This window comes from Piliocolobus tephrosceles, chromosome 3, assembly GCF_002776525.5.
Source record: "Piliocolobus tephrosceles isolate RC106 chromosome 3, ASM277652v3, whole genome shotgun sequence".
In the NCBI taxonomy this organism is placed as follows: domain Eukaryota; kingdom Metazoa; phylum Chordata; class Mammalia; order Primates; family Cercopithecidae; genus Piliocolobus; species Piliocolobus tephrosceles.
In genome coordinates, this window is record NC_045436.1 from 102,469,003 (window position 1) to 102,492,683 (window position 23,681).

At 35.6% G+C, this 23,681-nt stretch overlaps 1 protein-coding gene across 4 annotated transcripts in view; it reads right to left on the reverse strand.

Annotated features, from left to right (window-relative positions):
- Nucleotides 1–23,681, reverse strand: part of PTPN13 (protein tyrosine phosphatase non-receptor type 13) — a 222,244-nt gene that overhangs the window by 124,610 nt on the left and 73,953 nt on the right. For all 4 annotated transcript variants that reach the window (XM_023198105.2, XM_023198108.3, XM_023198107.3 and 1 more), the window contains exons 4-6: nucleotides 13,726–13,791; nucleotides 11,024–11,209; nucleotides 6,284–6,371 (exon numbers count right to left, since the gene is read on the reverse strand). In XM_023198105.2, coding sequence (XP_023053873.2) covers nucleotides 6,284–6,371; nucleotides 11,024–11,209; nucleotides 13,726–13,791 — 340 coding nt within the window. The remainder of the gene's footprint in view (nucleotides 1–6,283; nucleotides 6,372–11,023; nucleotides 11,210–13,725; nucleotides 13,792–23,681) is intronic.

Genomic DNA, 23,681 nt, shown 5'->3' on the forward strand with positions numbered 1-23,681 from the left:
TTGCCACAGACTCCAGCTTCTAACCTAAGATAATTTGAAAACTGATAAACATATGTCTGTGTTACATTATTTTAGGGGTAAGTTATATTCTTAAACCACATTTGGAACTCATTAATTTAAAATTTTATTGAATAGAGAACAGAGATATTCTTGAAAATTGATAGAACACATTATATTTTAAAAAAAAGAATGGAAAGGATTCAAGGATCATAAACCATAGACAGATGAACTCAACCATCTGCCTTATTCTGCTACCTTGACTACCAAACAAGCAGTTAAAACTTGGAAAAACATCAAACAAGTGGGTATGTGGCAACACCATAAATTCAAACTCAATCACTTTGTACACGCAACACCACGTGTTAATAATAAGTCTGTTTACTTTCCACAACGACTGTTTCACTTTTCCTCATTCTTCACATTTTCTACCTTAACTCTCTACTCTTTTAGCTGATGCTGTTGTCATAACTCCAAGAAAACCAGAGCTGTTGGAGGAGGGCTTTCTCATCTTTCCATGAGTAATTCTATACTACCTACGTCTACTCTTTTTTTTTTTTGAGTCTTGCTCTGTCACCCAGGCTCGAGTGCAGTGGCGTGATCTCGACTCACTGCAAGCTCCACCTCCCAGGTTCACGCCATTCTCCCGCCTCGGCCTCCTGAGTAGCTGGGGCTACAGGCACCCGCCGCCGTGTTAATTTTGTTTTTGTATTTTGAGTAGAGACGGGGTTTCACTGTGTTAGCCAGGATGGTCTCCATCTCCTGACCTCGTGATCCGCCTGCCTCAGCCTCCCAAAGTGCTGAGATCTCAGGCATGAGCCACTGCACCCAGCCATGTCTACTCTTCTCTCTGCCATTTTAAAAGATGAAATTTCCTACCAGTTGAAGGCCAATCCCCAATACGTATTCTGGATTCTCCCCTCACAATTTTGCTTTATCAAAGACTTTACTTCTATGGTTAATTCTCTGTTGCTATCTCCTCATATTTTCATTATTCTTCCTTTCCATTGAATATTCCCATTAGTATGTGAACATAATCTAGTATCTCCCATAGTCAAATCAAACCAAACCAAATCTTCCTCTGTTAACCACATTTCCCCCTAGCTACTGCTGTCTCCCATTTCTTACTTCCCATTCATTATTCTACCCATTTTAATCAGCTTCCAACTACTCCATACATTAGTTATGACCGATGATCTCTGCTTGCCAAATCAGATGGACATTTTGGTATACATATCATACTTCTCAGTAACAACTGGTTATGATGACCATCCTTTACTCAATATTTTCCTCTCTTTATATACCTATATATCCTACCTGTCAGACTGCTCATTCTTAGTCTTTGGTTTTTCTTCCCTTATTAGATATCCAAATGTTGGATTTCCTCAGGTGTCAGTTTTAGAATTCCATCTACTCACTTTGACTTTATGTAATTTCTTCCATTAACAAGGCAGTAATATCATCTATACCTTGACAACTCCCAATTGATACGCTTAGCACTCACCTCCTCTGGGAGTTCCAATCATATGTAATGAAACTTCTACTTACATTTCAGAAGACCCTCAAATGCAACATGCTCAAAACTGATCTTTTGCTTCCCACATCCTGAACTGTCCATTCTCCCCCAGTCTTTCCTATTACAATAAATGGCCCAATTACTCAACTGATTGTTCAAAACAGAAATATGGGCACCATCCTTAAATCTTTTACCTTATTTAATCCCCATATCAAACCCATCAGTAAATGACTGCTATTTAAATTCTCAAAGATATCTTATTATTTCATGTATTCTAATTCCGCTGCCATCACCCTATTTCCAGTTAACATTATTGCTTGACTATAACATTGCAATGGCCCTAAGCATTTTCCTTCTGGAGAATGAATAGCTTGCTAAAAGCTAAATGGGAAACAATAAATAGACTTTATTTACAAATAAAAGATTTCATATTTGTATTCCTTGGGTAAGATTTCAAGAGTATAAAAAGTATTTGTAATAGAACACATCCCATTTATTTAAGTTGAAAAAAACTTCCTTGTAAATTACACTGTGTTTTAACTATTTTTGCTATATGTGATTAACATTATCCCACACTGGATACCATCATTCACCTTTCACTTCACCCAGGCTCAAACATTCACATCTCTTAGAAGTAAACTTCGAAATGACATTTCAATATTAAAAGAGGCTCCCCAAGTCCCCATGTGTCCTCACAAATGTGTACAAGTGCATTTTAAAAGAAAGAAACATGATATTATTAATATGCCTAAGTTCTGAAGCACCACCATGTTGATCTGAATAATAGTTTAAGTTTCCACCTTAAGCTTGGCAGGAAATGTTTGATTTCTTTCTGCTCAGTGAAGCTATTTTATTAGCATTGGTAGTATTAGGTAACAAAGCAGGGGCAGACAGCCCACTAGTTTAGGCCTTAGCTTCTGTGACAGATCTCGGAGGTAAGATATAAGAAGAGACCTTTTAAGGTCATTTACTTTTAGATAAAAAAAATTCATTGTATTTGAGCTGAACAATTAAATCACTAGGTATAAGACATTATCCCCAAATTTGCATACTTCTTTCCATCTAATTCTGTATCTCACTGTCCATCTTAGCATTTTCTTTATTAAAGACTGTAGTCAGGAGGCTAATAAACTAATGCTATCACCACATATAGGTTTTAGGTTGGTGCACATTGAAGAAAATGTTTTACTAATAATGTATCATAAGGTTGCTTTGCTGCATTTGACCATTGACAGTTAAGAACTGGCACTGCCAAGTGTCCTAGGTGTCTTAGAAGAATTACTTCTTCAAGAGATAATTTCTTTTTCAATCTTAAACTTTTAAAATTAGTGTATGCAGTTGACTATTAGCTGCTGAATACTTCTGCCTGGTAATGGCTATAATTAGTATATTTACATTGATTTTGTCCTTAAAATAAGGTTTTATGAATCTGTAAAAGGTAAATGAAAAGAGCACTTGTGCAATACTACTGTGCAAAGCAATGATGGCTAAGAAGGTCTGAGGAATACTCTTCCCTTATATTTTATCCAAATAAGATTATTATTTCAGTATTAGGACTTTTAACTCTATTAAAAAATAGAAACATTAAACAAAATTTGGTTTATCCTGAGTGACTAATTGTAATCACTCACAAATTCTCTTGAGTTTAGATATAAGGGAGATTTTATTCTCCAATATGACTATTTGAGGATAAAATCAACAAACAATCTACTTGAGGATTTGATTTCTCTGTTAATTTTGTAAAGTCCTGACAGTCAATGCTTCCTTATCTGTATTAGAACAGCATATTAATAATAAGAATTCTAAGGAACTATTAGACAGTAATACCAAATCTTATTTGTATTTAGTATTATAAAAACAAAATTACGAATAAAAGGTATTAAAATCTGAATTAAAACTTCTGATGTTTTTATTGTTATAATAAGAAAATGGTCTAATAATATGAGCCAAGATGTTTTCTTTTTCTTTTGCATACAACTTAATGTTTAAAATAGGCTAAATAAATAAACCATAGTTTCACATATTTCTTTATGGAACTATTAAATAATTATAGTACAAATATATTACACTTCAAAATCTAGTATTTCCATAAAACCTTTTCTCGTTCAATCAACAAATAGACACTGAACACCTATAAAAACTAATGTACTTAATACAGTAGGTTTTCCCTATCCCCAGCATCTACATGTCCAGAAAGCTTAACTTTTATGAATGTCCTTTATGAAACAAATATATGTATATATGTAAATGACAACCTGCTATTTAAAATATGTTACCAAGTAGGTATAGATTCAGTAAAATCTCTTAATTGCTATCTTTAAAATACTCTGTAACAATTAATTTCTGAAACATTAAGCCTCTGAATCATTGAAAGTAATAAAATCTAAACTATGTTAGTATTTGATAATCCTTACAATTTGATAAATATTGCAAGGCTCACCTTTTTCTTTCTACAGACCCACAATGGAAAGGGAGATAGAATGGGAGTCATATATACATAAATAAATATATATGAATATTTTTTATTTTTAGAAAAAATACACTGTCTGCAAAAATTAATAATACAACATTACAGTTATTAAATCAAGAAGTAACAAATAAGCAAATAAATTTCAATTACATAACATGGCCACTTAATGGTAGTAGGAAATGATAGTAGGGAACTGCTGAAAGAGGTTAGAGAAATACCAAGAAAGACAAATAAGAAAGGATGGAGGGAGAGAGGAAAGAAAAGAGGGAAGTGGAGAGAGGAAAGAGAGGGAGAAAATAGAAAAAGATAAATAAGAAAAACAACAATGTCTTTTAAATCTAATGTTCCACTTATTAAAATGTTCATTATATCTCCCAAAAGATTTTCAGCTTGCTATTGACATTCATTTATAAGTTTCTGTTATTATTCGATTCTAAAATAGGAGACTGAAAATTTCATCAATTAACAAATTGCTGCTAATGTTAGTGCCAAAGTTTACACTATATACTATCTCAAATCCTAGAATACTATAAAAATAAACAGATTTTTACTTACAAAAACAAAGTGACAAAAGTACAGTATGGGGATACAAGTACAGGAAGGAAATATTTGCAAGAAAGGATTTAAAAAATATTAAAAAAATAAAGGATTAAAGAAAGTATTAAAAAAATACTTCCAAAGTTGTCACCACACTGTATTTTTTTTGGCCCACATATAAACTAATCATGTATGTATTAGAAAAAAAACCCTGATCTAACCAGAAATAAATTGCTATACCAATGAAATGAAAGCAAAAATATCTTTTCAGAAAGATAATCTTTATTCACAATAATTAAAATGGAGGCACCAAAACAGATACTTAACTAACTGTACCATTACAAAATCACTCCCTTAGAAACAATTTTACTGCTTTTCTTTGACTTACACATTCCTTCTTCTCAGATGTAAGAGTTCTGACTCTGCAAAACATTTGGTCCAGATAGTCAAGGTCTACATTTAGTTTTCACAACTAGAGTTGCTCATAGGTTTTAAATAAGACAGCTTTCTCTGATGTTCTGATTAAATTAAAATCTTAACTTTTTCATCTATTTTATTAAACTATATCAATTAGAATATATTTAAGTAACCTGTACATTTACTTCTACCTAGGCCCAAGATTTAAGACAAGATCTAAAAAGTATTTTTGTTAATGTTTAGATTATCATGATTCTCAATATTGCTTGATAAGAAGAGAACAAAGATAATCAGCAAACTCAAAAGTTTATTTTATAAATAAGCCATGCCTGAAACTTAACAGTGAAAAACAAATTGTCACGTAAAATTATATTTACTTTTATTTCAAGTGTTTGAAATTTCCATTCACGTCTTTTCTTTTCTTTCTTTCTTTTTTTTTTTTTTGAGACAGAGTTTCACTCTTTCTTGCCCAGGCTGGAGTGCAGTGGTACGATCTCAGCTTATTGCAACCTCTGCCTCCCGGGTTCAAGTGATTCTCCTGCCTCAGCCTCCCAAGTAGCTGGGATCACAGGCACCTGCCACCATGCCCGGCTAATTTTTGTATTTTTAGTAGAGATGGGGTTTCACCATGTTGGCCAGGCTGGTCTCGAACTCCTGATCTAAGGTGATCTGCCTGCCTCAGCCTCCCAAAGTGCTGGGATTACAGGCATGAGCCACCTCGCCTGGCCTGAAATTTCCATTCATTTCTTTTTAAAAAGTAAATTTAATTATCATAGGATACATAATTATATAATGTTACTGACAAATAGGAAAACCACTATTCATCATTAGTTTGTATTTACTAAGTATCACTCGTGACCTAAGGTAGTATTTGATAACTCCATGGTAATATCTATTTAGTGGGTTATTACTAGCATTAAAAAATAAATAAATATGATACAAAATATCACAGTGCAGTAAGGAAAACGTTTTCTGAAACTTGTTTTAGTGTTTATGTTCATAAACATATGCATGTGTTTATTTAGTCATGCTTTAAAAAATATTTTTAATATGAAATACCATAATAAAGTAAATAAATAATATTATTATTGATATACCAATACTGGAAAGGGAAATAATTTACTCTGGGAATTCTAACTATATTAATAATATTTTCTGTATAAGTTTAATGAAACTATTTTTTAATGTAGCTAGTATTCTTGTCCATTCCCTAACTCCACTTTGTACGTTTATGTTCTAATCATAGTCTCAATTACCAGATTTCAAAGCCAGGTAAGTATAATTTTTGTAAAGAAAACAATGGGATAAGGTTAAAGCCTAGAAATTTCCTATTAATATACTCTTACCTGTTGGTAATCCTTTTCCTCGCAATCGATCTCGAATAGCCTGGCTTCGATCAGGTTTTTGTTCACTGTTACAGGAAAGTTGGTCTGTCTGCACACAGGTAATAACAAATCAAGTTTGACAAAAGGATCTCCCTTTTGTTTTCACAGTAACTGTTTACTGTTTACAGAATGACACTAGTTACACAGTTTTTGGAGGATATAATATTAAATAATGAGATTCTATGCCCTATTGTATTTGTAGGGTAATTTGTATTCTTGGGTAAGATTTATGTAGCCCAGTGCCGGCCAATTCATTACAGAAAATTAAAAGGGAAGAAGCAGTGACTGAAGAATAACCTACTAACTAGAAAATACCATCAGATTAAACTTGTTAAAATGAGTTCTATTTGAAAACAGTAAACTTGAAGTCTTCTTCTTTCCCCAACCAATAACTACTTGTGTTAGATTATAATTTAAAAACCACATTAATTTGGGTATAATAAAGCTTTCTCCTGATTATAACTATGAATTGAGGAATTTAAATAACTTTCTTTCCTTTTTTTGAGACGGAGTCTCGCTCTGTTGCCTGGGCTGGAGTGCAGTGGCCGGATCTCAGCTCACTGCAAGCTCCGCCTCCCAGGTTTACGCCATTCTCCTGCCTCAGCCTCCCAAGTAGCTGGGACTACAGGCACCAGCCACCTCGCCCGGCTAGCTTTTTGTATTTTTTTTTTTTTAGTAGAGACGGGGTTTCACCGTGTTAGCCAGGATGGTCTCAAACACCTGACCTCGTGATCCGCCCGTCTCAGCCTCCCAAAGTGCTGGGATTACAGGCTTGAGCCACCGCGCCCGGCCTAAATTACTTTCAGAAATAATTTTATAGATCTTGCCCTTCAGAAATTGCATTTGGAGTCTCACTCTGTCACCCAGGTTGAAGGACCTTGGTTCAATGCAACCTCTGCCTTCCAGGTTCAAGTGATTCTCATGCCTCAGCCTCCAGAGTAGCTAGGACTACTGGTGCATACCACCACACTTAGCTAATTTTTGTATTTTTAGTAGAGACAGGGTTTCACCATGTTGGCCAGGCTGGTCTTGAACTCCTGACCTCAAGTGATCTGCCTGCCTTGACTCCCCTAAGTGCTGGGATTACAGGTGTGATCCACTATGCCTGGCTGAGAAATGTTAGGTCTTTAAATGGACCCTCTGAGGGATAACACATTTAAATCAATGCTCTTTTAAGTTCCCTTTAAAACAAAATGTAGTCTTAAAAGTTTAATAGCTTTAGCCAAGGGTATTTGCTTGAAATAAAGTATGTCAAATTAGGTCAAACTCCACATTATAAGGGATAAAAAACTGGACAGATCACTGTTTCATTCTGGTGGCCAATTAGAAGAGAAATGTCAATATAAATGGAAGAAGAGAGAATGGTGAAGAGAAATTACTTAAATCTAGCACCAAGAGCATGCATACATATTTGTTTACACACACACACTGGCACATACTACAGAAATGTTTTAATATTGCTCCATTAGGGAATCTTGCTGGAGTATGGATTAAAAACCTGTTTAAGGTAGTATATTCAAGGTTCAAGCATTATGCTTTCTACCTATAAGAAGACTTGTAAATGGAAGTATTTCTGAAATAATGTTATCATTTAAGTTGCATGAATGATGTTAGTCCAGATTATACTGTACTGTCAGTGACTGAAAAGACAGTAAACATCCCATATCTTTGAAAATTCCTTCATTGAAGTTAGTTACTATTAATAATAACTATTATTTATTGAACATACATGCTAGGCACATACTTTGCGCTATCTACTCCTCAAACAACCTCATATAGTAGACAATATTATCCTCATATTACAAATGAAAGGAGAAAAAGCAAAGAAACTTCTAAGGACCACAAAGCAGCTCATTAATATGGAAATAATTACTTTTACAACAGTTCGATAATATGGGTGATTGATACATATTATTCCTATTTTGCAGATAAGTAAAACTGTGGCCCAAATATTGTAACATTAAATCAGTGGAAAAACCTAGACAAGTAAGCTGCCTTGCTGACTTTTACCCCACGCTAATTAATTTTAAGAATGATGGTCACTTAGAATGAATTTCACACCAGTGAAAGACTAACTCACTCTATCAGCTACCGGAGACAACAAAAGCTTTAAGGAATATATTGGGGTCAGAAACACTCCAGTTCCAATTATGTCTTCGTCATTTACCTTATCTGTGGCTATGTGTAAGTTATTTAATCTTTCTCAGCCTTAGTTTTATGCCCTCTAAAATGAGGATAAAAGTATCTCTATTAAACTGAGGTTATTTTGATGAATAATGTGATAATGTACACAAACCTTTTAGCATAGTGCCTGGCACAAAGTAAACAAACACTTAAAAAACAGTAGCTGTTGGAGTTACTTCTACCCAGTGATGTCTAGGAGATGAGGAAGAGCAACAGAAAGGTAAGGGGAGCATGATTATACTTAGTAAAAATTTGTCTTTGTGAAGAGAGGCTATCTACATGCTGATTCCAACTGATCCTTCTATTTTTCTCTCCCATTAAATAACCCCACGATACACCCCATGCCATACTGTTTCCCAAACATTCCTGTTTTCCCATTTCACAGCCTTTATCCAGGTTCACTTCCCTCTGCCAAGATTACTCTATCTAGCCTACAGGATATAGTTCGAAGTGCTATTTTTAATTTTAATTTTTTTTTTTTTTTTTTTTGAGGTAGGGCCTTACTCTGTTGCCTAGGTTGGACTGCAAAGGTGCGATCATGGCTCACCACAGCCTTGACCTCCCAGGCTCAAGTGGTCCTCCCATCTCAGCCTCCTGAGTAGCCGGGACTAAAGGCATGCACCATCATGCTCGGCTACAAAGTGCTATTTTTCAGTGCAACCATAATTAGTATCCTTTTCCTTTAAACTCTCATAGCTGTTAAATTTTTTACTATGTATCTTTTTATAGCCTTCTTTCATTTTATAAGCAAATGGTTATGGCATTTTAGAAAAGAGTGCCTAGATCAAATATTTTATTCAAATTTTTATCTTATACAATCCCTAGCACAGGTTTCATACATAAATGAGCAACAAAGATCCACTATAATAATGAGAACTAAATGCTAAACCTTAAAGGGATGAAGATTTTATGTGTAATATGGGCAATTATTGATAGGTAATAGAATTTCTATGGAGACAGAAAAAAATATTCATTCAAAGACAGAAAAAAATATCTCTCACAATTTTACTATAGGAATAAAATTAGCAAACAGTACAAGAGTCTTAGAGAAAGTGTGGTATAATAAAAAAGTCCCTGGACTGACTAATAGGGAACTCAAATCCCATAGTTGTTTGGGTATCAGTTCCTTAACCATAAAGTGAAATTTTAAAGAATATTAGCCTTATGAGAATATCTGTGAAAAAAAGACCTCAAAGACCAAGTAAGTTTGGGAAATGCTTCATTTACATGTCTATTCTTCTTGAAGGTTAGTAATATAGTCTAGTACATTAAAGGCTCTAAGAAGTTCTCCAGTGAAAATACATTGAATTTCCTTTAAATAATTTTTTCCCAAGCTTCTCTGGTCATAGAGGAATTTTTAAAACAAAAATATTGAAAACAGTGTGAGAAATGTTGGTCTGGACAGAGGGTTTTCAAAGATTTTTTAACAGCTTTACCTTTGTCCAAAAAAATCACATGCAGAAACATAAACAGATGAAATAAAACTGGAGCTGCTCTAGTTAAAGAGGGAAAATGGGCAACCAAGAACTCCATTTATTCAGCCTCTACTTCCTACACTTCCCTTCACTATAGAACTGCAAAGGTTTCTTAGGGGAAGAGTTTACAAACCATTTGTCTAGAAGATCTCTGGGCCTGTTATCAACGGAAAAATTGTGCAGAATTTGAATATATTCCTGGCAGCCATCTGACATCCTGGTTAAGATGGGAACTAAATCCCTACCAATAAGGAATTCTGAGGAAGCTAACAAGAGCACTGTGTGGCAGTGGTCAATCTGTAACCTGTACAAGGAAGAGGGACCAACACTCTGGGACTATAACCCTAAGGATAAGAGCAGATAAAGTATAGATCCAGATCAGATAGGGCAAACAAGATAAAATGCAGCTTTAGAAATGCAGAACAAAGGTGGGACTTTCAGGTAAGATACAGCATTGGTTATTCTTGGGATTCTTCATATCCAAAACAAGAGAAAAACCAGAAGAGTCTGGGTCTTGGGGAAATCTGGCAGGGATACAAGCATGGATTTCCCGTATACATTAGGTAGCAGTGTTCAGAGAAGAAGGGAAAGTAGAGAAGGTTTGGGAAATACCTAGAAGATCCAGAAAAACGAGTGGTCACGAAATAGGTATAAAGCAACAGAAAGTACATTTAAATATTTCTAAAACCCATTTTCATGTCAATACATTTTTTCTAGGTGTACAGAGTATAACCATTTGCTAAAAGCTCCTTAGGAAAAGATCTAAGAAAGAAAACAAGAGGAGACACTTTCAGCTCAAACATGCTATCATTCTATTATATTTTGGGGAATAACTCTCACAAAATCTAGACTCATTGCAATGAGCTTCTAAATTTTAAGTATTGTTTCAAATAAACAATTTATATTAGAAGAAGAAATTCAATTTTCCATTTCTAGTCTTCATTGAGAAAATGCTACCTATATAGTATCCTTAAAGAAAATTTTGTGATATCTACTCAATTTTAAAAATATGACTATATTTACCATTGTAATTGTAGCTTACCCCAGAAAGATTTCCCAGAACCAGTTTTACCAAGTGTTTCACGTAGGAAAATGAGGGTGCACAGTTGCTATTCCTAATGTGGGCACTGCAAGCATCCAGCACAGTCCGAACAGAAACTCTAGCGTAAATAACATCCTCACACATTCCAAGCAGTATGCTGTTGAGATGATCTCCAAGCTTGATAGGCTGAATATAAATAAAGGAAAAGCCACATTAACAAATGTGAGTAAATATTCTTTCTAATGAGACAAATCATTCTAGGAATCACAGGAACTACACTAAAACACGCTTCACATACTTGGAGGAAATAAATTCCTTCCTTATAAGCATATGCATCTTACTGTGTTTTACCTTTTTATGGTCTAAAAAATATTAGCAGAAGATAGTTAACTTATACTTCCCTATACAGGAAGTACAGAAAAACTCTGGGCATTTTAAAATATAAAGTAAAGGAGTGAAATTCTTGGCTTATTCAAATGTTTTGATGAACAGTTACTACATGTACACACACACACACAAACATACACACCATTGGGGGAATAAACTGTTTCCTAATATTATATAAAATGTAATACAGTCAACGTGTATAAATATAATTTGATACTCCCATGATAACTTAAAAGAGATTTAAAATATTGCAATGCATCAAGACCATTTAAATATAAATTATAATTATGTTGGTCAAACAGACAAGCCAGAATGTGAGGTTTTTTTATCAGTTAATGTATTTTGTAGAATATTATATCTGAACGGCCAAAGAGCATATGAAAGGGTGGCCAATATCATTATTAAAAAATGTAAATTAAAACCACTACAAAAAGAAGCTACTACACACCCAATAAAACAGTGAAAAATAAAAATACTAACAATACAAGAATTGGTAAGGAGTGGAGCAATTAAAACCCACATCCAAGCTGATGGGAGTTTAAACTGGTATATCCACCTTGGTCTAAACAAATGCCTTTCCTATGACCCTTCCACTTCTTATCCATTTGGGTATTATTAATATATCATCCTTTAGGGTTAGCTTAGATGCAATGTCCTTTAAGAAATCTGTCCTGATCCTCCAAACCTAACCAGAAGTCCCAACTCTGTTTTCCATAGCGTCCTCCATTTTCCCTCACATAGCATTTATTGCATTATGTTGTAATTGGCCGTTTAGCTGTCTATTCCTTCCAAAAAACTGTATAGGCATGGGTCACTATAGTCCTAGTGTCTAACAGTATCTGACACAAGGTAGGTACTTAATAAATACTTTTAAATTAATATTAAATATTTCTAAAATATTCTGATTTCTGATCCTAAAACACTAGTTTATATTTCCCCTTTAATTTATATTTATTGATATTGACTCTCTATTTATATTTGATATTGACTTTATTTCCAGTTATCGGAAAAGAACATGAAGTGTTATAGACTGTGATCACATTTTACAAGTTAGGTTGCATAATACATGACACCAACATTTCCAGCAATATTTTAACTTTCTCATTTATATTTACAGAATTGAAACTGAAGAGAGAAAGAAAATATACATTATTTTTCATGATACAAAATAAAACCAAATGAAGTAAAGAATATCATTTATCTTTTATGGATCTTAAGATGTTTGTATTTTAGAATAAAAGGCTAAAATGCTTGTTACTTCTTTTATTTAATAAGAAAAAAACACACCTAGTTATTTTTGGTTTTTACTTATAAATGCCTAAAATAAAACCTAATTCTATATGTTATATCTTGCCTTGATAAAATATAACTATTTTTAAATTTTCAATTACTATTTACTACTATGTTTATATTGGTCTTTAGGAATCAGAATTATTTTAGAAAATAATGATTAGAAGCAGCCCAATGGCAAACATGGCCCAGGACCTCGGCAAGTATTACTTTAATACCTGTGTCTGCTGCTATAGGGGTGGTGAAGTATGATGTATGATTTGAAGTGCCAAGAGAAAAAGCTATGACATTCTCTAATACAATACTCAGAGACATAGGGCTACTATTCCTAGAGTTTTTGCATCAAAAAAGCTATCACATTCAGTAGAATGAATCATCAAAGACAAGAGATTTCCACTCCCTCTTAACAGTCACTAAATTAGATAAAATGGCCGGGCGCGGTGGCTCAAGCCTGTAATCCCAGCACTTTGGGAGGCCGAGACGGGCGGATCACGAGGTCAGGAGATCGAGACCATCCTGGCTAATACAGTGAAACCCCATCTCTACTAAAAAAAAATACAAAAAACTAGCCGGGTGAGGTGGTGGGCGCCTGTAGTCCCAGCTACCTGGGAGGCTGAGGCAGGAGAATGGTGTAAACCCGGGAGGCGGAGCTTGCAGTGAGCTGAGATCCAGCCACTGCACTCCAGCCTGGGCAACAGAGCAAGACTCTGTCTCAACCAAAAAAAAAAAAAAAAAGTATACTCCCATTTATCTTGCTATGATTTTTGAAGAGGCCAGCTCCATCTCACAGATTGAGTTGTTGAAACCTGGGTAGTTCTAGGAATACCTTAAAAATAGTGTCTTTAGTACTTTATTGTAAGTTCATCCTGAAAGTATGACATTATTAATATAAACAACCTCCATAGGAACGCTGGTACACCTGACGGCAAGCTGTAGAACACATATAAATACGTTGAAGAGCTACGATAAAAGGTGTAAAATTGAACACATGTAAAAAGTGTAACAACTGTAAACACGTAACTTACTTGGCTCTGAGGCACTTCATGATCAGCCCCCCAATAGAGTGTCATTCCAAGAGAATAAATGTGGATCTAGGAATAGAATTTTTAAGAAATAATTTTATGATAAAATACAATAGAAAATTTAGCAAGTGCTATAAATACAGATTATTTTGTTCCAAAGAAAATAAAATACACAATTTGAGAAAATCATCATTTTGTATTTTACATAAAAGTATATGAGAGCTTAAAAGAGATAGTAAGACTGGAAATTATTACAACAGATGTTTTTCTAATTCCCCAGCCCATCCTTTATCAATAATCATTTCTGTTAGCTTTTAAAGTTTCCTTATGCAAATTCAAGCAAATATGAATATATATTCTTATTTCCTCCTTTTACAAAAGATCAGAAACCTTAAAAATTACTAGGCACTTTGCTTTTTTTTTTTTGAGGCAGAGTCTGGCTCTGTCGCCCAGGCTGGAGTGCAGTGGCCCAATCTCAGCTCACTGCAACCTCCATCCCCTGGCGATTCTCTTTCTCAGGCTCCTGAGTAGCTGGGGTTAGAGGTGCCCACCACCATGCCTGACTAATTTTTCTATTTTAAGTAGAGAAGGGGTTTCGCCATATTGGCCAGGCTGGTGTTGAATTCCTGACCTCAGGTGATCTGTACGCCTTGACCTCCCAAAGTGCTGGGATTACAGGTGTGAGCCACTGAGCCCGGCAGGTACCTTGCATTTTTAACTTATCAATAGATATTTCCATATCAATGCTTAGAGATCTTATTTTTTTAAAATGATACACAGAATTCCATTAGTGGTTGTAGCACTGTTTATATAACCAATCTGTTATTAACAGAGAATTAAAAAAATTTTTTCAAACCTTTGCTACTATAAATGATGTTTCAGCAAACAGCCTTGTATGTATTTCTCTCAAATTGATTCTCTGAGATAATGGATGAGAAAGTAAATCATCTGTAGTTTTTATACAGATTGTCAGATTCCCTTACATAACAGTTGTACCATTTTGTACTTCTACCAGTAACAAGTAAGAGTTTTTCCACAAGCCTTGTCCATAGAGGTATTATGAAGACTTGGGGTTTTGCCAATCTAAAAATTGACCAATAAATCTCACTGCATCACTGCAGTTTTTGTTTTGTTTTGTTTTGTTTTTTTGACAGGATCTTTCTCTGTTGCCCAGCCTGGAATGAGGTGGTCCAATCATAGCTCACTGTTGCCTCAAACTCCTGGGCTCAAGTGATCCTCCTGTCTCAGCTTCTCAAGTAGCTGGGACTACAGGCATGTAAAACCATTCCTGGGTAATTTTTAAAATTTTTGTAGAGATGGGGATCTCTCTATATTGCCAAGGCTGTTCTCGAACTCCTGACGTCAAGGGATCCTCCTGCCTTGGCCTCTCAGTGTGCTGGGATTATAGGCAAGAACCATCTCACTTGGCCTCACTGCAGTTTTTTGGTTTTTGTCTTTCCTCAGTGCAGTTTTCATTAACATTTTCTCACAATGAATGGGTAGCGTAGTACAAGGAGAAGGAAGATGAATCAAAGGAGTTTTCTTTAGGTTGTTTGCTTTTTTTGTTTCTTAAAGATTAAAAAAAACAACATATTTTTATGCTGATAGAAATGATTCAACAGGGAAAACTGGAAATGCAGGAGAGAATGGAGATTGCTAGAGGAACACTGTTAAGTAGATAAGGAGATAGACGCTAAAGCACAAATGGAAGAGTTGGCTTTATAGAAGAGCATGGACAGTTTATCTGTAGTAAGATGGCAGAGCATATGGGAATTCACATGGGGAGGCTGCTAGAGGAATGCTAGGGAAAGTCTTGATTGCTTCTATTTTTTTCTGTGACACAAGAAGCAAGATCTCAGTAATAAGTAATCATCTTTCCTATTTCCTTCTGTTAAGAGGTTCAGAGCTAATCTTCTGGGCCACTTCTATCAATATTGAATTCTTGCCATGTGCTTTTGTTGTTGTTTCATTTTGTTTCAGTACTACAGCTTCATCTTATTTTCTTGCCTTTATTTACTTGGCTCCTATTTTTTTTCACCTTTATTTTTCAATGCTATAAACTATCTCAAATCCTCTTTAGAAATCAGTCAGATATATGTAATAAAAGTGGGTATCCTTCTTACAATCGCACAACGCTTTAATATATCCCTTAAATTGCTTCACAAATTATTTCTCAATTACAGATTAGAAAAGTTGTTCCACTTTTCAAATATGTTCATGGCTCTCAATTTTTAAACATTCAAATTTTAAAACAACGATATTCAGGGGTCACTTTGACCTGCTTCTATTTCCATTCTGCAAGCAGGTTTTTAAGTTTTCTTCTATCATCGTTCCTTCCCTTATCACAACCTAAACACTCAGCATATCTAGATAATTTTCTGTTGGCAAAATACATCCTTTTCTTTCTCAGCTTTTTGTGAGCTGTTCTTTCCACCAAAAATATTCTTTCTTTGTCTCTGGCCATTATTGATAGGCCAGAGACGATGTTTCCCCTTATATATGCTGTATAAATACTTCCAAACAAGTTAAAGCATTATCTCATATATGATACAGTTATATTCCTGCATCACACTTCAATAGTATCTCTGATGACGTAGTTAACTAATATTATCTTGTTGTATAGTTAGATGAGTCCTTGTTTGCTTCCTTGAGGGGAACAGCTTTTTGTTTTAGTGTCCCTCTTAGCAAGTAACACAGAACTTTACATAGTAGATATTCAATACATGTCTGCTGAATTAAATTAAATGTGCAAGAAGTTCAAGCCAGGCTAGTGCAGACTATTGTTATCATATTTCTCTTTAAGTTTCTTTCCAAAGAGTCTTAAATGTAAATACCTTTTCAAAGAGCCTCATATATGAAAAACATTTTTCATAGCTTTAGCATAAAGGACTAATTGAATGCTCTATTAATTTTGGTTTATGATTCTTTGAGATGTGGCCCATGCTTTAAGATTCTTTATTATATTTACTTCTCAATATGCCAAAGTGAGTTACTATATGTTAATAATTTTTATATATGACTATAATAAAACATTCTTAAAACTAGGTTATAAAATTGTACATTTGCTGATCACCTATGTATATCGTATAATGGTTAGTTGTATGTGTCAACCTGACTGGACCAAAGGATGCCCAGATCATTTGGTCAAATCTCATTCTGTGTGTTTCTGTGGAAGTGTTTTTGGGTGAGATTAACATTTACATCAGTAGACTGAGGAAAGCAGACTGCCCTCCCTATCATTGGTGGGCCCTTTCCAGTCAGTTGAAGGCCTGAAAAGAACAGAAAGGTTAACTCTCCTCTGAGTGAGAGAATTCTTTCTGCCTAACTGCCTTAGAACTGGGATATCAGCATTTTCCTCCTTTGGACTCAAACTGAAATCCTCTTGGGTCTTGAGCCTGCCAGTCTTTGAACTAGAACTACACCAGCAATTCTTCTGTTTCTCTGAACTTCAGACTCAGACTTGAACTACACCATTGGCTCTCCTGAATCTCCAGTTTACAAACTCATCCTGAGGATCTTGGAGCTTGTGAGCCTTCATAATTGCATGAGCCAACCCTTTATAATAAATCTCTCTATATATACAAATACACACACACACACACACACACACACACACACACTCTATTGGTTCTGTTTCTCTGCAGAACCTTGACTAATACATATAGGTATGGAATACCTCTGTAGAAAAAATAAAATATGCAAAATGATAATTGCTACTTTACTAGGATGATATTTTATATGGGTTCCATACTTTTAGTAACATTTTAAATCATAATTAAAAATACATTGTTGAGTTGTTAGATAACTCCAGGTATGTCAGATCTTTGTTAAAATAACACGATAATACCACCTGATATCTAATATTAGAAAAATATTTCTTACAGAATACAAAGAAAAATGCTTTTACATCTATTCCAAACAGTCGGTACAGGGTCAGTGCATGATGCTTTCATACATATTATTCATAAATTACAAGAGTTTGTACTGTTGATGCAGCCTGAAAAGACACAGGGAAAAAGATCACTAATACAAAGATGTAACTAAATTAATTCAGTAGCACTGACATCACTGACAGTGCTTAGTTCATCTGGTTCATAAATAGCAGCAGTAGATGGGTTACAGACTGCATATATGTATATTGTGTAGAAAGGAGGAAGGTCACACACAGGAAGGATTACTCAAAAACAAGCAAGTATTTGATATACATATTCTCTTTTGTTTTTTATGTAATGAGAAAAAAGGGGAATCCACAATCCAGCTGACAAATATCTTCTACTAAAGATATCAACAAGTCCAGGGCCAAAAAAGAATCAGGCAGTATAAGTTTAAAAAAGTTTTGATCTGCTTCTCATTTGTATTGCTTATTTAGCTTCTCAGGGAATTTGTGGTTTCGTGACCTTTGTTGGTCCATCTGTACTTTACGGACAGCACAGAGATGCTCTATTTCCCTTCCTTAGTATAGCACTATAGCAGGCCAGGACACAGTCCTATAGAGGTGGGTGCCTTTGATAGTGATGATTTGTATATACAGGATTCAATGAAAAGATGGAAGAGCTGATTCTAGATGACATGCATGCATAGAAGAGCTAGACAACTACCAATTCAGTCAACATTTTTTCTGAAAGTCACTGAACTATGGAGTGTGATAAGATACAAATATTTGATCCTGGTATCTATAACACCACTATCATAAGCTAATATATATCATTATATGTATTTAAATATAAACAGCTAGCATACACATAATGCTTACTGTGTGCCAAGCTTACATTATATATTTCTTTTTCTTTCCTTTCTTCTTCTTTTTTTAGACAGAGTCTTACTCTGCTGCCCAGGCTGGAGTGCAGTGGCATGATATTGGCTCACTGCAACCTTCGCCTCCTGTGTTTAAGTGATTCTCCCTGCCTCAGCCTCTTGAATAGCTGGGATTACAGGCACCTGCCACCATGAGCAGCTAATTTCTGTAGTTTTAGTAGAGATGGGGTTTCGCCATGTTGGCCAGGCTGGTCTCGAACTCCTGACCTCAGGTGATCTGCCTTCCTTGGTCTCCCAAGGTGCTGGAATTACAGGTGTAAGTCACCATGCCTGGCCTACATTATATACATTAGCTCATTCAATCTTGCACAGGGAAGGTAACTTGCCCAGGGTCACACAGCTATTTAATTGACAGAGGCAAAATTCTAACTCTGGCTTCAGTTTCTTACCCTCAGCACTACTGATGTTTGGGACTGGATAATTCTTTGCAGTGCAGAGCTGCCCTGTAAATTGTAGGATATTGATCAGGATCTATGGCTTCTACCCATTAGATGCCAATAGTACTATCTACTCCTACCCTCTCAGTTATGACAACCAAAATTGTCTCCAGATATTGCTAAATGTTCCATAGGAGGGAAAACTGCCTCTGGCTGAAAACTAATAATTTAATCTGTATATCCTTTTCCAGAATTAGAAGTCTAACAGGAGAGAGATATAAATATATATGTATGCACCTATGTATTAAACAAAGTAGTAATAAATTTGTGCTAAGGAAACTCAAGGAGACAAGAAAAGGTTCCTTTTGACTACAGAGGAATTAGAAGAAACTTAAAGTAGAGAGGAGTTAAGTTGAGACTTGGAACATAGATTATGTGTCCCTCTCTTTGCTCTTAATATTCTGTATAGATCTATTATCATTGTGTATATTCCCTGCACATTATCATCATCATCATCATCATCACCATCACCATTTCTTTGTCTCTCAGCCTCCTGGCCCTTTGAGAGTAAGGTCTACTCCTTATTCATCTTTGTATCTCCTTGACCTCTTATAGTGTTGGACATATTATAAGTCCTCAGTAGATGCTCACTGAAAGAATGGATGGTACGTAGGATGTGGAAAAATGAAAACAGGGAAGAAAGGCATTGCCATGCATAGAAGTGGATCCCAGAAGCACAAGATCTGCCTAAAAACCACTGGCTACAGCTTGTGCATCTAAAAAAGAGGAGTGAGAAGGTAGTTGGGACCAGACTCTGGAGAGATTTTCATGTTTGGTTAAGGAATCTGTAGCAACACAATGAAGGTTTTTGAGGGGAAAAATCCCTCATGATCAGGGGTATGACATGATCAGGGGTATTAATCTGACAGTGGCAAAGAGAACAGTCAAGAAGCAGGAATAAGAGTTAGGAGACATGACAAAAGCCCAAGAGAAGAGAAATGAGAACTTCACCATAGTGCCAGCAGTAGGGCTGAAGAAGAAAGAACTGGAATGGCTAAACTTAGAAAGCAGACTTGAGAAATTCAGGCAGTTAAGTATATATGTGAAAAGGGAGGAACCAGAGATAGGGATACAAAGAAAATGTGACATGGAAAGATGAGAGTCAAGGAAGCTCATTAATATAACTCCTGTAGGATAGAAACACATTTCTGTCTGCACAGTTATAATGTACTGGAATATAAACTCCATGCACAGTGGGATTTTGTCCCATTCACCACTCTATCCCTAGACCTAGCACAGCATTTGACATACAATAGTGATAGTCACTATTTCTTGAATGCTTACTACATGCTGGGTACTGTCCCAAGCACTTTATATGTATTACCTTATTTCATTTTCTAACAACCCTACATGGTAAGTATTATTATTAACACCATAGACATAAGGCACCTGAGGCATGAAGAGGTTAAGCAAATTGCCTGAGTTCATATATCCCTTAGGTGACAAAGCCAGAATTCAACCCAGAATCCACACATGATAAATATTTGTTGAAATATAAAATGGGATAATAAAATTATCATCATTGGGAAGGCTAACAGAATACTTTCTACCTCTTGATCCATTCTCTAAAGAGGAGACGAAAAGCCTTCAAAGATTTGCCTCAATGACCACAAGAGACAGGCTGGGTGAGACACTGCAGTCTGATGTGCACATACCTCTTATCCAGCCATCTCTGGATCTCTGTGAAGAAATATGAGCTGCTTTACATGTGCTACATAGCTCCTTTTAGCAACACACCCCTGGGACTGTGTGGTAACAAATCATAGATACCTCTGGGTTAAAAAATTTTTACTCATTACCAAATATGGCATAGAGGAACTGTTCTCAAACTATGTTATGCATCAGAATCACCCGAAGGGTCTGATAAAACACAGGTGGCTGCGTCATACCTCCAGGATGTCTGATTCAGTAGGTCTGGAGTAGAGCCTGAGAACTTGCTTTTCTAAAAAATTCCCAGGTGATAGTGATGCTGATTGGAAGGAGCAGACTTTGAGAACCACTAGTAGAGAGGATAGGGGATACAATAATGAGGACAATCAGGGTCCCTTCCATATCCAATCTTCCCTGCTGTATACAAGATAAGATAATGTGACATATGAGAAGTACACAGAGAGAACAATAGAGCATAAGAGAAAGCTTCACATCTACAATAAAAGTTAGCCAGACAGTGAGGGGATGAGTCGAGAGTCAAAATAGCATCAGTCTGGGTGAAAAGAGTTTTCAAAGCTGAAAGAAGAGAATGCACAAAGGTTGAGAAGAAAGAAAGTATGTAGCATATCTCAGACACTGAAGTAAATTCAGAATGACTGAAGCACAGAGTTTGACACAAAGACGACTCAGACAAGGCCAATAGAGTATGACCTTGAAGGCCATGCTCAGGAGTCAAGAGTTCATTCAGGGGACATGGAGAATCTGAATAATTTTAAACAGGAATAGAACACGGTCATATATGGGCTTTCAAAACTGCACTGACTGCACTTTAAAGAATGGACTAGCCATGGGCAAGACTGGAGTTGGGAGATTATGAGAAGTGTTTGCAGCACTGGTCATTTGTGATGGACTGAACTGAGGTGGAAGCAGTGAAAGCTAATATATGTAGACATATATGAGATATACTAAAAAGGTAGACTCAAAAGAAATTAATCATAGGATTTAGGAAATCGGGCCAGAGGTGAATGAAAAATTAAGAATGACACCTTAGATTTTTCCTTGGAAATTGGGGAAATGATGGTCCATTCATTTATAGGAAACACAATGGAAGGGAGAAAAGTTTCAGGGTATGAGAAGAAACAATGAGTTTAATTTCAGATCTATTGAGTCTCAGATGCCTGTGGCACATTCCAGTGAAGATATCTAATAAGTAGCTTTACATAAAAGTCAAGAGCATGGTGCTAGAGATATATACCTTTGGGATCTGTCAGCAAATAGCCAATGATTTTTTAGCTCTTTAGAAAGAAGCAAGAATAACAGTTATGATCCCTCTATCCAGAAGAATATATGAAGACACATTTTTTTGGTATGCATACAATTTTTAAACTTTTAATGGCCTCTTGAACTTATTCCTTTGACCTCTGAGGATATGATGGAACTTAGGTTAAGATCTGATATATAAAGCAATTGCACAAATTTACTTAGTCATAACTCTTTTCTTTCGATATTTCCTAAAAGTGACCTCCAAAATTATTTTTAAAGCTCAAAACAGCAGGTTGTTATTTTCTAATTTTAAAATCAACCCTTTTCCCACAACACATTATCTTCCACATTTCGTCACACTTTACACACTGAGTGTGATGGTTAGTTTATAAGATATAATAGCTTAATAACATATCTGACAAGTTATTTAACTCTAGGCTACTTAGTGTAGGACTAGCAACACCAGTATCATATATTGCAAACCAAAACATGTTCTAGTGCTCTAGAGGAGACCCACCAACTGCAGAATGGCCACAGGAATCTGCTGAAATAGAATTATTTTAGGATCCATTTTGGTGCCCTAAATCTTCTCTCATGGGGCTAAATTTCCATCTTAAGAGTTATTCCTTTAAGTTAAGATGATACAGACTTAAAGACTAATAAGATGGAAATGTGTTATCTGAATAGAGCAAAACATTAAGCCATTAACACTCCAATAACATTACCAGAAATTAGTTTTTTAGCTAGTGGAACATAGTATGATGAAGTGATAGTTAAAGACCTAACTTTCTATAAGGCTTTTGCACCTATTAAAACTCTAGGATTTGGTGTCATCTTTTATTGCGGTTAAAAAAAAAAAAAAAAAAAAACACACACAAGATTAAATTTACCAGCCAGGCACGGTGGCTCACGCTTGTAATCCCAGCACTGTGGGAGGCTGAGGCAGATGGATCACGAGGTCAAACGATCGAGACCATCCTGGCCAACATGGTGAGACCCTGTCTCTACTAAACATACAAAACTTAGCTGGGCATGGTGGCGTGTGCCTGTAGTCCTAGCTACTTGGGAGGCTGAGGCAGGAGAACTGCTTGAACTCGGGAGGTGGAGGTTGCAGTGAGCTGAGATTGTGCCACTGCACTCCAGCCTGGTGACACAGCCAGACTCCGTCTCAAAAAATAAAATAAAATAAAAAAGATTAAATTTATCATCTAAGTATGTATTTTAGTTGCGTTAAGCATATTTACACTGTTGTGCAACAATCTCTGTAACTTTTTCACCTTGTAAAACTAAAACTCTATACTCATTAAACACTAATTCTTCCCTCTACCCTCTCTGCCCAGTCCTTGGCAATCACCTTTCACCTTTTTGTTTCTATGATTTTGACTACTTTAGATACTTCATATGAGTGGAATCACATAGTATTTGTTAAGATTTGCTTATTTCACTTAACATAATGTCTTCCAGGTTCATCCATGTTGTAGCACGTGACAAGATTGCCTTTTACTTAAGCCTGCATTATATTCATTGTATGTATATTCCACAGATTTTTTATCCACTCATCTGCCAATGAACATTTGGGTTGCTTCCAGCTTTTGGCTATTGTGAATAACACTGCTATGAACATGGGTGTGCAAATATCTCTCTGGGTTCCTGCTGTGAATTCTTTTGGATATATATACTCAGAAGTGAAGTTGCTGGACCATATGGTAACTCTATTTTTAATTTTTTAAGAAACCTTTATACTGCTTTCCATAGTGACTGTACAATTTCACATTCTCACCAACAACACACAAG